Genomic DNA, 14,980 nt, shown 5'->3' with positions numbered 1-14,980 from the left:
ACAAAAAAAGAGTGGCTAAGGTAAATATTGGTCCTTCAGAGGATGAGAAGGGAGATTTAATAATGGGAGATGAGGAAATGGCTGAGGAACTGAACAGGTTTTTTGGGGTCGGTCTTCACAGTGGAAGACACAAATAACATGCCAGTGACTGATGGAAATTAGGCTATGACAGGTGAGGACCTTGAGAGGATTGTTATCACTAAAGAGGTAGTGATGGGCAAGTTAATGGGGGTAAAGGTAGACAAGTCTCCTGGCCCTGATGGAATGCATCCCAGAGTGCTAAAAGAGATGGCTAGGGAAATTGCAAATGCACTCGTGATAATTTACCAAAATTCACTAGAGTCTGGGGTGGTCCCGGCGGATTGGAAATTAGCAAACGTGACACCACTATTTAAAAAAGGAGGTAGGCAGAAAGCGGGCAATTATAGACCAGTGAGCTTAACTTTGGTAGTAGGGAAGATGCTGGAATCTATCATCAAGGAAGAAATAGCAAGGCATCTGGATGGAAATTGTCCCATTGGGCAGACACAGCATGGGTTCATAAAGGGCAGGTCGTGCCTAACTAATTTAGTGGAATTTTTTGAGGACATTGCCAGTGCGGTAGATAACGGGGAGCCAATGGATGTGGTATATCTGGATTTCCAGAAAGCCTTTGGCAAGGTGCCACACAAAAGGTTGCTGCATAAGATAAAGATGCATGGCATCAAGGGGAAAGTAGTAGCATGGATAGAGGATTGGTTAATTAATAGAAAGCAAAGAGTGGGGATTAATGGGTGTTTCTCTGGTTGGCAATCAGTAGCTAGTGGTGTCCCTCAGGGATCAGTGTTGTGCCCACAATTGTTCACAATTTACATAGATGATTTGGAGTTAGGGACCAAGGGCAATGTGTCCAAGTTTGCAGACGACACTAAGATGAGTGGTAAAAGCAAAAAGTGCAGAGGATACTGGAAATCTGCAGAGGGATTTGGATAGGCTAAGTGAATGGGCTAGGGTCTGGCAGATGGAATACAATGTTGACAAATGTGAGGTTATCCATTTTGGTAGGAATAACAGCAAAAGGGATTATTATTTAAATGATAAAATATTAAAACATGCTGCTGTGCAGAGAGACCTGGGCGTGCTAGTGCATGAGTCGCAAAAAGTTGGTTTACCGGTGCAACAGGTGATTAAGAAGGCAAATGGAATTTTGTCCTTCATTGCCAGAGGGATGGAGTTTAAGACTAGGGAGATTATGCTGCAATTGTATAAGGTGTTCGTTAGGCCACACCTGGAGTATTGTGTTCAGTTTTGGTTTCCTTACTTGAGAAAGGACGTACTGGCACTGGAGGATGTGCAGAGGAGATTCACTCGGTTAATCCCAGAGCTGAAGGGGTTGGATTACAAGGCAAAGTTGAGTAGACTTGGACTGTACTCGTTGGAATTTAGAAGGATGAGGGGGGAATCTTTTCGAAACATATAAAATTATGAAGGGAATAGATAGGATAGATGCAGGCAGGTTGTTTCCACTGGCGGATGAAAGCAGAACTAGGAGGCATAACCTCAAAATAAGGGGAAGTAGATTTAGGACTGAGTTTAGGAGGAACTTCTTCACCCAAAGGGTTGTGAATCTATGGAATTCCTTGCCCAGTGAAGCAGTAGAGGCTCCTTCATTAAATGTTTTTAAGATATAGATAGTTTTTTGAAGAATAAAGGGATTAAGGGTTATGGTGTTCGGGCCGGAAAGTGGAGCTGAGTCCACAAAAGGTCAGCCATGATCTCATTGAATGGTGGAGCAGGCTCGAGGGGCCAGATGGCCTGCTCCTGCTTCTTATGTTCTATCAGTGAAGTGAATGTTTAGGTGGTGAATGGTGTGCCAAGTAAGCATGCTGCTTTGTCCCAGATGGATTTGAGCTTTGAGAGTCTGTAGAGCAAAGAAAATGGGACGAATTATCAGAGAAGGAACTACTGAGAGACCAAATCATCTATACCATTGAAAATCATGGGCTGGATTCTCCATTATTGAGACTATGTTCCCACGCTGGCATCAAAAAGATGGAGTTCTACTCCTGAAAATCCTGCAAAATAGTGAAATGAATTCAGAGCACTGCAGGGGGCCAAGCAGGGACCCGGGGTGAATCTCTCAGCTATTGCTGCATATATGGGCCCCCGCACGTCCGCGTCAAAGGCTGCGCATGTGCACGGCAGCAGCCACGCCATGCTCCATGGCGGACACTGAATCTGAGCAATGTCACATTAACAGCTTGCGCAGGAACTGAGATTCAACAACGAGGAGAAAACAAATCAGGAGGATAAGGGAAGCATGTGATATTCTAAGTCACTGAAAGAGATGGTCCTGCTATCCTGTGGCCAGGCAGTTGTGAAGAACTTCTGCTGATCTCTGTAAACCACAAGATAGTGGCTGCATTGAGGATCGAATGTAGCATACCCATTGTAAAAACTCCATACTCCAATCAGAAGCAAGGACAATCTGGTCCAAATAGAACAGTGATTCACCCCCCGCAGAAAAGTACCCCCCCCCCCCGCCCGCAGAAAAGTACCAATGGAACTAAATGAGAAGCTAAAAAGAGAGCGATCCCCTGGGAAAAAAAGATCAGCGGACTCACAGAACCTAGAAATGGAATAAATCCCATTGTGGTGTGTACGTATGTGTGAGTGATCAGTGCTGAAAATCCAACACATCCTCATGTAAGATCAGAAACTTGAGGAGACATACAGGGAGATATAAAGAAGCAGTCGGCAGGGCTGATCTTTGGCAGATGGAAAAGATCATGCCCACCATCAACATGGAAGCAATGGAGAGAACCAGGAAAGCTGGGACCAAGCTAAATGCAGAAAAACACAGTGTGAAGCTGACAATGCCAGTTCTTCGGAGTAGTGTATGCACTTGATGGAGTCAGGCCATGTTCTGAAAATGTCACAGCCAGAGAGATGAAACCGCCAAGAGATGTTTGCTTGGCTTGATGCAGTACATGAGCTTTTTCATACCTCATGTCGGACACAGCAAATGAGAGCTGATGAAAGATGTTAAGGAACAGTGGTCAGACCAAAGGAGGGGGGCTACCTGCCTATGCTCTCCTCCTCTTTGGCTCTTCACCAGTGCTTCTGCTTTCTATGGTCTTCCTTGTTGCTGCGCCCCTCTGCTCCAAACTCCGAAAAACAAACATGATTAATACCGTGCAAAAGCTGGGTAGTTGAACTTGGGACAGGGCAAACTATCAAGAGTGGAGGAGTTCTTTAATTAGAACTCCTATAGGATTCTTGCACCAGGAATTGTTGGGTAATCAATCATGTGGTGAATCAGGCACTGGAGCAGACCAAGTTCTCAACAGGTCCGAGGATCAGAGGATTCATATACAAATATAAGTGAGCTTCTTGAATTGTTTGGGCGCAGCCCTGTATGTCTGCAGAACAGCCTGATCCAATATGATGGGACATGCAGGGTGTGCCCATTCAGGACACCTACCACACTGGACCCCGGCCACCCATTTTATGCCTGGACAAAAATGTTCAGCCCAACAGGCCATTCTCTTTTTCTGGTTCAATACATCCTTATTCAGAATTGTGTATGTTTCACTGCTAAAGAGTTGATGTTGTTGCTGACACAACCCACATGACAAAGATTTTCTGCTGCTAATTCATGCAATATTAAATCTGAATCTTGTTAGTTATTTCCAAACCTTAATCGTGCAGCAGAAATCTGTCTCTTTCCCCTCATCCCTTTCTCAATGAGTGAAAGGCTGGTAATCAAAGCTTAAAAATTGTGGCAATATAACAGTGGTCATTATTTCACAATTCACACAAAAGAATCATCTTTAGAGAAGCCTGTTTATTGTTTTATATCTATACATGTATACACACACATTTGATATGTGGAATTATCACTTAAAATTTGCATTTTACTCCTTTCACTGACTGGAGACATTAAGAAATGGATCCTCCAATAATTTTCCCGACCTGAAAAGACAAATTGAGTGAACGGAAAGTCCTGTGAAATAAATCTCAACGGTTTTACAGCACAGAAAGTAGACCCTTATTCTATTTTATTCTCCTGCATCTGTTACACATGAACATCATTCTGTGGATAAAAGAAGTGCAATATTGAATTCAGGAGAAGCTTAGTAGCGACTATTTTCTATTTATGGGCTGAGGTTGGCTCTTTCACACAATATATGCAAATAATATCAGCCACTCAGCCCAAAGGATTGAGACGGTAATTTTTTGGGTCCATGACCTCTCACCAGAACTGAAAAGCACTAGAGATGCAAGAGGAGTTGAGCAAGTTCAGAGGTAGGAAAAGTGGAACTGGAGAAAAAAAGGCGAGGTGGAAGGCAGGAGCGATGAAAATGGCAAAGAGAACGATGGTATGATGAAAAGAAAATGGTAATGAGACAAGTAAAGAAACAGAATGTGACATGGTGGTGTGAAGATCTGAAACCAGATCATCACCAAAATGTATATTCTTGGAGAAAGGGGACAAGTTACCATCCAATATCATTGAGCTAAATGTTGAGGGCAAGAGATTGCAAGCAGCAGCCCAACACCAACTTTGACTCCTCCTCCCGTGTTCCCCAAGCATAATAAAGCAACCAACAAATACCAACCCTTTTATTTATTTATTTATTTTTAAAATCAGGCTGTTGCTGACCTAACCTACTCTGGAATTGTTCCTTTCAGCTTCCCTCCCTTCCACCACCTTCCCAAGATCCACAAACATGCCGGGAAGCCCATCACTTCAGCCCATTCTGACCCCATGGAACAGTCAGTCCCCCTAACTTTTTGTCCTTGCGGTTCTCACCGACAGTAACTGTCCTTGCTCTTCTCAGTGACAGTAACTCTTGAGAATCAAGTCTATGAAGGGTTATCTATCTACAGTACAGAAGGAAGCCATTCGGCCCAATGTGTTCATATCAGCTCTCCTTGGAGCAATGCAGGTCATTCACACACCCCTGCACTGTTCTGTAGCCCCTCCTGCACCATTCTGTAGCCCCTTAACTGACCATCGAATCTCCTTTTGAAATGAATGATAATTTCTGCTTTCACCAGCAGTCACGGGTCATTTGCTCTTCCTACATTTCCCCTGCATCTCTAAATCTACCCCATCTAACTGTGTCATAATCTTGTACAGCTCTATGAATTTTTTCCTTGCCCAGCTTACTTGTACAAATTCAACATCACCTCCTTGCTCTTGGATTGTATGTCCCCTGTTAATAAAAAGCCCAGGATGCCGAATGCTTCCATTATCCACATTTCCCAACCGGTCTTGCCACCTTCATTATGCTTATCCATACCAATGTTGGCCTTCCATGCCCAGTGGGCATCACAGGGGATGGAGGAGATCACCCTGGCTGGAAACAATTAAAAAAATAAAATAAAGTGAAGTTTCCTTTGACATTTTGTTTTAGTTACAACCCCACCAGGGATTGACACCCCCACTCACCATCCCGGCGCTCTTGCACATCTTGTGTCCATGTTCTTCGTTCCAAAATGAATCACTTCATATTTCTCCACTTCAACCATCACCTTGCGGCCCATTTCACCACTTTTCTATGTCCTTTTGAAGTGCTACACTATTCTCCTCAGTTCACAATGCTTCCAAGTTTCACACCATCCACAAGTTTTGAAATTTTGCCCTGCACACCCCAAGGTCCAGGTCATCAGAGAGAGCAAAGGTCCCAATACTGAACACTGAACTACAAACCTTCCCTGCCCCGTCAAAAGCTGTAAAACATCCATTACCCACTACTGTTCCCAGTCACTCAGCCAATTTCCAATCTTCATTCCTACTGTTCCTATTATTCCTACTGTTCCTATTATTCGATGAGCTAAATTTTCTCAAGTCTGTTCTACAGCACTTCATCCAATGTTGTGTGTAAGGCCATGTACGCCACATCAACAGCATTACCCTCATCAACCCCCTCTGGAGCTTCAATTTATTCAGACATGATTTTTCTTTACAACTTTTGCTAACTTTACCTCAATTAACCTGTTATATGTCCATTATTATTGTTACCAGAAGCAAACTGACTGGCCTATAGTTTCTGGGCTTTTGTTGAACAAGAGCGTAACATTTTGAATTCTCCAGCCCTCTGGCACCACTACAGGAAGACTATCACTGATGGTTAGTGCTGCTGCAAGTTCCATTCACTTCCTTCAGTATCCATCTCATCTGGTACTGGTGCCAGATAGATAGCCTCATACCTCCTTCCAATCAAATTTAAACCTTCTGGTTAATTAATGACATCTTTTCACTGTGACCTGGAGAATATCTTCTTCCCAAGACAGCTACAAATTATTCATTTAATATCTCAGACATGCCCCCTGCCTCCATATGGAAATCCCCATTTTGTGTCCCCCTAGTTGGCCCAATGGCTTTTGCCACACTTGTACCACCGATTCTGCACGGTGTTATTTATAGACCTAGAGATGATTGAGATTTCCCTTAGGTCAGCTGCCAGTCTCATTTCACACTCTATTTCCTTTCTCACTTCCCCTCAGAACCTTCTATATTCAGCCTGGTTCATCAGACATCTGTCGATAAGCACACTTTTCCTTCTATCTCGACATTCTGGATTTGGTTGCCCCACCCATCTCCTTTGTGGGTCACACCTTGACTGTGCCCGATGTCTCTTCTTGAAGGTAGGTCATTGTTCAGTTACCATTTTTACTGCCAATCTTTGGTCCCAATGCCTCCTTTCTGACTGGAAACATATTGCTGGAGAATTGTCCTGAACACACTGCAGGAACTCTTGCCCCTCTCTGCCCTTTACACTATTACAGTCAGTCTGTATTTGGATTGTCATAAAAACCCATCTGGTTCACTCATGCTCTTTAGGGAAGGAAACCTGCCATTCTTACCTGGTTTACCCTTCTTCTGACTCCAGACCAAGGGCAGTTAGGGAAGGGCAAACATTGCCAATGGCACCCATATTCCGTGAAAGAATAAAATGAAAATACCCCAAGGTCATTTTGTTTCTGCACAATTCAGAACTGTGATATTAAGTTTATATTGCCTCCACCCATTCCTCCCACCAAAATGCATCACCTCACTCAGCTCTACTAAATATTGGCACTTGCCTTTCCATTCTACTACCAATGTCCCGTTATATACATCCTCAGTAGGCAGCATTCCAAGATTGGCATCATCGACAAATTTTGAAATCATACTCCATACACCAAGCCATTTATATACAAGCAAAATGAAAGAAAAAAAACAGGCCAAGACTCTGAACCATGCTCTGATCTGAAAAAGTGCCACCTGCCACAATTTGCTGCTTTCTGTCCGAATATCAATTTTTCAGTGTTCTGGTCCTAACAATCTGCAAACGCCGGGTCACACTACACCCCCACCAGGACAACCTGGTGATCCTCCAGTGTTGTTCTTCAAAAAAGATTCCCCTTTTAAGCAGAGTCTAATGGCATATTTCATTCAAAGAACATCCTCAAACTTCAAAATCATCGCAGTCCATGTTGTACAAATTCAGGGCTCCCAACATTGGAAGGGACCATGAAGCAAAGATGCAGTAATGAGACACTGTTCTCTTCGCGAATGACATTCCCCCAAGCAGACAGCAATCCTGGCTCAAATTGTTAATTTACCCAATGGCTCTATGTGAAAGGAGAAAGGTCAGACCTCAGACTGGAGAGGATGCATCATAATGTACAAGCCTATAATACCATCACTGTACCTGCTGTCCATTCTTGAAGAAAACAAATGTTGGCATGGAGACAATGTTACATTTTTCAGCTACATCCTAAATGGGGGAAATAGTAATACAGGAATACAATTAGGGTTACAGCACAGAAAAAAAGAGAAACAGTCCAAGCATCAAATCTGTCCTAGCCCAAGCAGTTTCTCCATGTGAACTAGGCCAACTTCCCATATTATTTAAATAGCCTTCATTTGTTTGCGAGTGCAGCCTTTTCAGATGGATCTAAAGACCCCATATCCCAGTGCGTTGGTAACATTTGTCCCTGAACAATGCCACAAATAGTCAATCTGGTCATTCATCTCATTGTTTGCTGTGTATAAATTGGCAACCATATATAATAGTGCATTATGATAGTGACTGCACTTCAACAGGGGTGCTCAACAGGTAGCTGTGAAATGTTTTGGACTATCCTGGGTTCTGCAAGGCTTTTGTTGAGTGCAACTAGGTTCTTCCAATGTTGAAGTTTGCAAATTAGTTTTTATTTCCCTCTCCTCCAGATTACACTTGCCCAGTATGATGATCTGCAATGTGGGCTAGCAAGGCGCTCAGTTCAAGGGCAGTTAGGAACGGGCAACAAAGGCAGTTAGGAACGGGCAAATACAAGTCCCCCCCGGGTTCTCTCTTAATCTTGAAGGTTCATTCATTTCTGGAACCAGTATAAAGATGTGCCACAGCCCCAGAATTCACTTCAATTCTCAACATTCCACATAGTCCTACAACATTTTGTTTCTTCTTTTGTTTTAAATAAATGGGCACCCTTCTATCTGCTTTTGGCTAAACCACCCTCTAAAATGAGGCCTCAAAATTGGGGGTGCAGTTCAAGCATAGGGTTTCACTTAGTGTTGAGTGTCCTCTCTGTTCTTAGTCCAACACCTTTTGCTGACTAAGCTGGCTGCCTCAAAGCCAAATGCAGACCATTTTGCCAGAGCAAAACAAAATCACACAAAATGGATACATCCTAACTCTCCTACAGCCCATCTCCATGAAAATGGTTTTAACGGAAAGTTCTCTTTGGAATAATGATCCACATGAATAATTTAGATCTCCAATAGATAGGATTGCCCTCACTCTAGACTTGCTGGCGTCATCATAAAATCCCCATTTTGGGAGCAGTGCCTTTCTGCACTGTTGCTTCCCATCTCTGATATAATTGTGTTTGTATAAGGGCTTGGGAGAAGTCCCTTCATCCACTACCTAGAATACCCATATTGGCAAACTACTTCCAGCTTAACTGGGGAAACAATATGGATTTGTTTAAATCCCCGACTGAAACAACTGCAAACCTCATAGGCTCCAAAAAAAACTCAAATCCTCCACCATCAACTCTGACCCTCCAGTTTCACTTACTCGTTTTCAAAAGATGTTTGAAGCAGTGCATGAGCCCCATGTGGCTTGGCCTGACGAGTGCAACATTTCCCTCACTGCAGTTAAAGAGTGATGGACGTTCAGCCTCACAAACCCAACCATTCTGGAGGCCGTTTGGTGACTAGTGTGGTACTGAAGGCAGGCCGAGGGGATGCACATGGACCAGGAACAGAAACTGCCTCATGAAACCCTGGCTGGAATCCATACTGGCTGCAAAAGCACTCAAGTCAAAGCATAAACCTGTTATTGCGATATGGACTTTAATTACCCATCCAAGTCTATAAATATGTAACAAACTTCCAGACACAGGTGATCAACTTTGCAGCAGGATGAAGGACAGACAAAAGAAGCCATCAGACTCCTTAATGAGCTGATGGCTGGCCAGACAAAGGGAGTTTCAGAGGGCAATGGGTCTTGATTGAACCACCATCATCGATAAACAGGAGTATCCTGTATTTCCCATTAACCAGTGGGTGTGGCTAGGACAATGACCAGTGGTGGGTGTATACATATGACTCAATCCAAGCTTCCCAGTTTAAGAAAGCAGCATCGAACAGATCTGGGGAGAGAAGCTGGGAGTTGCCCAGGCACAACCATTGCAAGAAGAGCCCTGGGTTTTGAACGCAGAGAAGACATCAACATCAGGTCTGCCAGCCTCCTTTACTAAGTGTGGGTAAAACCCAAAGCTCAGCTGTGAGTCGGAGTCATATTTTCTTCAGTATTAGAATTGTGAATAAAATTGCTGTGAACCTGTTTTGTCCTTCGTTCATCTCGTAAATAAAGACACCTGGGTTAAACTTGAGTAAGTAAACTGGTTGAACATAGCAGAGGTTTTAAAAGGTACAATACTAGGGATAAAGAGGAGGAACCAAAAACGCCAATTCCACGTTTTATTTTGGAAATCGATGACCACAAAGATTATTGTACACATCTCACCAGATCTTGCGCAATGTGGTTCTGACACATTCAGTAGCTAGCTTTCAGTTATTGCAGGATTCCTAATGAAGGGAGATGTTCATCAGATCCTAAAGTCAGGTACTTGTGGCTGTCATATGAGGAGGTTCAATTTTTTTCCAAGAGGTGAATTCAGAGCTTTGGAAGACATTTAAGCTGCTCCTTAAGGCAAAGACGGCGCAGCCTCACTGTACTTTGTGTAATTGTGCAGTCTGGCGCCAGTGACTTCCAGCTAGCTGCTCTCAGCTTTCCTTTGTTGCAGGAGAGAGAGTCGAGGAGGTCATTAACTAATCTTTAAACAATGGCAGGTGTAAACATCGTGGTATTTAGGCATGTCCACTGCACCCCCACCCAGCACGATTCAATCCAGAACCTCAATTGTGTGGCTTAAAGTTTCCACCTGTCTCCCTTGGCAGCAGCTGTATTGACTCAAAGTGTCCATTTGAAGTCAATGAAAGCAGTTCCAGAAGGCTCCATATGAATAGTAGCAGTTCATATTTAACGTTACGAGTGGTGTAACTTTATTAGATGTTTCCCCAGTTATTTTCTTAGGAACGCACATTCAAGAAGAGGGGAAGGAGAAACATGCATGGTGTAGGTGGATGCTGGGGTTTATAGCGGGTCTATAGCACAACAAAGGCCTTCAGCCCTTCGCATCTGTGCCAGTCAAAAATAATGAAATATTCCAGTCCCATTTTCCAGCATTGGCCCATAGTCGTCTATGCCTTGGCATCACAAGTGCAATGTTATGAGGGCCTCTGCCTCCAACACCCTTCTCGGCAAGAAGTTCCAGACTCCCACCACCCTCTGGGTGAAAAAAGGTTCCCCTCACATTAAATCTATGCCCTCTGGTCATGCATCCCTCAACAGAGGGGGAAAGGTTTTTTCCTGTCTACCTTACCCATGCCCCTGAATCATGCCCCCTCCCCCCATTCTCTCTCCTCTGCTCCCGAGAAAAAATAACACCAGTCTATTCAAACTCAAACTAACTCTCCAGCCCAGGAAACATCACGAGAGCAGGATGGTGTGTTAAAATGGCAAGCAGCAGGAAGGTCTGGATCCTGCCTTCAGGCAGAACGAAAGTGCTCTGCAAGGTCACCCAGTCTGCATTTAGTCTCTCCGATGTAGAGCAGATTACATTGGTCTGTTGCATTTGGTACTCCTAGATTGAAGGTGGTGTGCATGAAGTGCTCTTTCACCTGAAAAAAGTGTTTAGACCCTTGGATTGTGAACATGGAGGTGATAGAGTGGCAAGAGTGGCACAGAGTGGCAGGTATTGCACCTTCTGTGATTGCATGGGAAAGGGGTGAGTGGACAAGGGTACCCTGGAGGGAACAGTCCCTGTGGAATGCTGACAGGGGGAGTGAGGGCAAGATGTGGCATCGTGCTAGAGTTGGCAGAGGACCATGACAATCAATCAATCTCTCCCAGCTTCCACTTATTGCCAGCCCTCTTTCCAGCCCTTATTGCGGCACCGCCTCCCACAACAGTATAAATCTCATGCTATTTCCAGTTTTCTCTAGCTCTGACGAAGAGTCATCCAGAGTCGAAACGTTCTGTTCTCTCTCCACGGATGCCGTCAGACCTCGAGGTTTTCCAGCACTCAATAATTTGTTCTCATCCTGGTGATTAAACTGGAGATACCGAAGATGCTGGAAATCAGAAATAAAAACAGGAAATTCTGGAAACAAACTCAGGTCTGACAGTAGTGGAGAGATAAATATTAGATTCCATATGGCTCTGCAGAGCTGGTGAACCTCTGCACTCATCTGTGACAAGCGTACCCTTTGTGGAGAAGGGGACCCAAACTGTACACTCATGCCAGGCAAAGTTTCAACAAGGCCAAATCTGAACAGCGGGACATCTTTTTTCCCTTGATGAAGGCCAACATACCATTTGCCTTTCTAATTGCTTGCTGTACCTGCATGCTAGCTTTGTAAGTCATGAACAAGTCTTTTCTTCTCAACCTGCCACCAGTTGAAACTGCAGACTTGTGGTGAACTCAGCCCAACGCATCGCACAAGCTTGCCACCCAGTCATTGATTCTGTATACATCCCCACTGCCTCAGGAAGGCAGACAGCATTATCAGAGTCCCCTCCCACCCAGGCATTGCCTTCTTCCAGACCCTTCCATCAGGCAGAAGTCGGAAGACTTGCACATTCAGGAACAGCTTCTTCCCCACAGCTACTAGACTCCTCAATGACTCCCCCTCGGATTGATCCATTCCCTGTAAGAACACTATTCACGACGCCCTATGCTGCTCTTGCTCATCATGTATTTGCTTTGTTTGGCCCCTTGTTCCACACTGCAACCAATCACTGTTTTGCCCATGTACCATTTGTCAATGTTCTCTGTTGATTATTCTTGTGTCTACTATGTACGTACTGTGTACATTCCTCAGCCGCAGAAAAATACTTTTCACTGTGGTGGTACATGTGACAATAAATGAAATCAAAATCAAACCAAACCCAAAGTGAAAAAACTTAATTCACATCTGCCTTGTCCCTACCCATTCACACAAGTCCTCCTGAAGGCTCTACGTGACATGGCCTCGGCCAGCATTTATTGGCGATCTTCAATTGTCCTCGAGGGAAGAGCCAACCACCTTGCAGTCAGTCTGGATGCAGGTCTGACCACACAGGCATGGCAGATTTCCTTCTCCAAATGGCATGCTGAACCAGATGGGCTTGCATCCTTGACAACGTAACATTTTGTGGCCATCAGCAAATTGTGAACAGCTGTGGATCTCACACTGATCAATCCATGGTATCCCACTTACAACAGCCTGCCATGCGGAGTTGAATCTATTATTTATTTCTACACCTTGCTTTGTCTGTTAGCTAATCCTCAATCCATGCTGGTATATTTCCACCATTCCCATGTGCTAAAATCTCACCTGTGTGAGACATAGAAAAAAAAAAAGCCTCCTGAAAATCCCAGTGCACAACATTCACTGGCTCGTCTTATCCATGCTAAAAAAGTAACACTCAGACTCCTGTTTGTCAAACATGATTTCCCGGTCATAAACCCATGTTGACTTGCCCAATGTTTTGTCCAGTTACGCTGTTCTCCAAGAATCCAGGAAAGCCACCATCTCTCTAGCCATCTCCTTCCACACCCTGGGATGAAATACATCCTGTGCAGGGGATGTAGCAACCTTCAATCCAGTTAGCATTTCAAGTACAACCTCTTTTACTACTTTGTTCCTCAGTTTCACAAGTCCCTTGGTAATCTAGTGTATCTGGAAGGTCCTAACTCTTTTTCCATGACCTGATTCTCCACTTCAAATTCTCCTGCCCCCATGTTTGTCCGAGCTAAATCTTTTCCTTTTCAGACAGACACTGAAGAGACATCTTTTGTAAGCAATCCAATTCGATATTCCATCCAGGGAGAAAAAACAAAGGCAGGCGCAGGACAGGAATCCTGCGCCACTTTGTGACTCATATCCATTACTCGGTATTTTTGACCCCTGAAGACCCATTCAGATCTAGTTTGTGCAGTTATGTTCTCGTTTGCTAACATGATCAGAAGCCTTGGAAAAAAAATCGAATATGGCTAGATGTTAGGGGCAGCACGGTAGCATAGAGGTTAGCACAGTTGCTTCACAGCTCCAGGGTCCCAAGTTCGATTCCCGGCTTGGGACACTGTCTGTGCGGAGTCGGCATGTTCTCGCCGTGTGGGGGGGGTTTCCTCCGGGTGCTCCGGTTTCCTCCCACAGTCCAAAGATGTGCAGGTTAGGCGGATTGGCTATGCTAAATTGCCCTTAAGTGTGCAAAGGTTAGGTGGGGTTACGGGACTAGGGGGCGAAATTCTCTCCCCCCCCCCCCACGCCGGGTGGGAGAATCGCCGGGGCATCGCGCATGTCCCGCCACGCCGCCCCGACGCGATTCTTCCCCACTCCTCCCAAACCGGCGCGGCGAGAATCACGGCTGTTTTTTGGGAGAATCGCTGATCGCCGTTTGCAACGGGTGAGCAGCGATTCTCCGGACCGGATGGGCCGAGCGGCCTGCCCAATACGACGGGTTCCCGCCGGCGCCACTCAAACCTGGTCGCTGCCGGCGGGAACAGTGCGGGGGCGGCCTGTGGGGAGGGGAGGGGCGTTCCTGCACCTGGGTGCGGGGGGGGGGGGGCCTGAAAATGGGGTCTGGCCCGCGATCGGTGCCCACCGATTGGCGGGACGGCCTCCCTGAAGGAGGACCTCCTTTCCTCCAGCACCTTGCAAGATCCATCCACCTTCTTCTAGAAGGGCGACCTCGGGGAGGATGGCAACCGCGCATGCGCGGGTGATGTCATTTACACGGCACCGGCTGTGCCATTTACGCGGTGCCGCTTTTACGCAGCGCAAAGCGCGCATAAATTACGCGACACCGCTCCTAGCCCCCCCGGGGGCGGGAGAATAGGGGGCTGGGAACGGCTTCCGACGCCGGAGTGAAACACTCCTGTTTTCACTCCGGCGTCAGCACTTAATGCCCAGGGTGTAGGAGTAGGGATAGGGATAGGGTGGAGGTCTGGGCTTAGGTAGGGTGCTCTTTCCAAGGGCCGGTGCAGACTCGATGGGCCGAATGCCCTCCTTCTGCACTGTAAATTCTATGATTCTATGTGTGATAAGGCAGTTGTCAAGATTCATTGCTGTTTCTGTTGCGAGGCATTAAGAATCAAGATACCCTGCCCTTCTTCAGCTGATGAGCCAGTTAAGCAAATGGCACAGCCAGTTATTTATGGCACAGGAGGCAGCCACTTGGCTTATTGAATCCATGCCAGCTCACCAGAGCAATCCAAATAGCATCACCCCCCTTCCCTTCTCCAGTCGGAGGACCCTTTATGTAAATTGAGATACTGAGCTATGAAGCTAGTTGACTTGCTGCCGTTTTATCAGGACTGAGATTTCATCTTAGGAGGGGTTTTTCCAATGTTTTGCAATGGATTGGCTATGCTAAATTACCCTTAGCTT

The 14,980-nt window shown here is 45.4% G+C and overlaps 1 protein-coding gene and 1 long non-coding RNA gene across 2 annotated transcripts in view; one reads left to right on the top strand and one right to left on the bottom strand.

The window, feature by feature from the left end:
* Positions 1-14,980, top strand: part of LOC140429855 (uncharacterized) — a 141,367-nt gene that overhangs the window by 93,787 nt on the left and 32,600 nt on the right. Inside the window, exon 2 of the long non-coding RNA XR_011949221.1 lies at positions 6,496-6,636. This is a non-coding gene — a long non-coding RNA (uncharacterized lncRNA). The remainder of the gene's footprint in view (positions 1-6,495; positions 6,637-14,980) is intronic.
* The window catches only part of LOC140429852 (uncharacterized), an 85,891-nt gene continuing 74,717 nt past the window's right edge, over positions 3,807-14,980 (bottom strand). The window contains exons 5-6 of the mRNA XM_072517339.1: positions 7,686-7,751; positions 3,807-3,954 (exon numbers count right to left, since the gene is read on the bottom strand). Coding sequence (XP_072373440.1) covers positions 3,922-3,954; positions 7,686-7,751 — 99 coding nt within the window. The 3' untranslated portion in view covers positions 3,807-3,921. The remainder of the gene's footprint in view (positions 3,955-7,685; positions 7,752-14,980) is intronic.

The sequence above is a fragment of the Scyliorhinus torazame genome, chromosome 9 (assembly GCF_047496885.1).
Source record: "Scyliorhinus torazame isolate Kashiwa2021f chromosome 9, sScyTor2.1, whole genome shotgun sequence".
NCBI classification, from domain to species: domain Eukaryota; kingdom Metazoa; phylum Chordata; class Chondrichthyes; order Carcharhiniformes; family Scyliorhinidae; genus Scyliorhinus; species Scyliorhinus torazame.
Note: the sequence above shows the minus strand (reverse complement) of the source record. Positions and strands in the feature narration are given on the sequence as shown.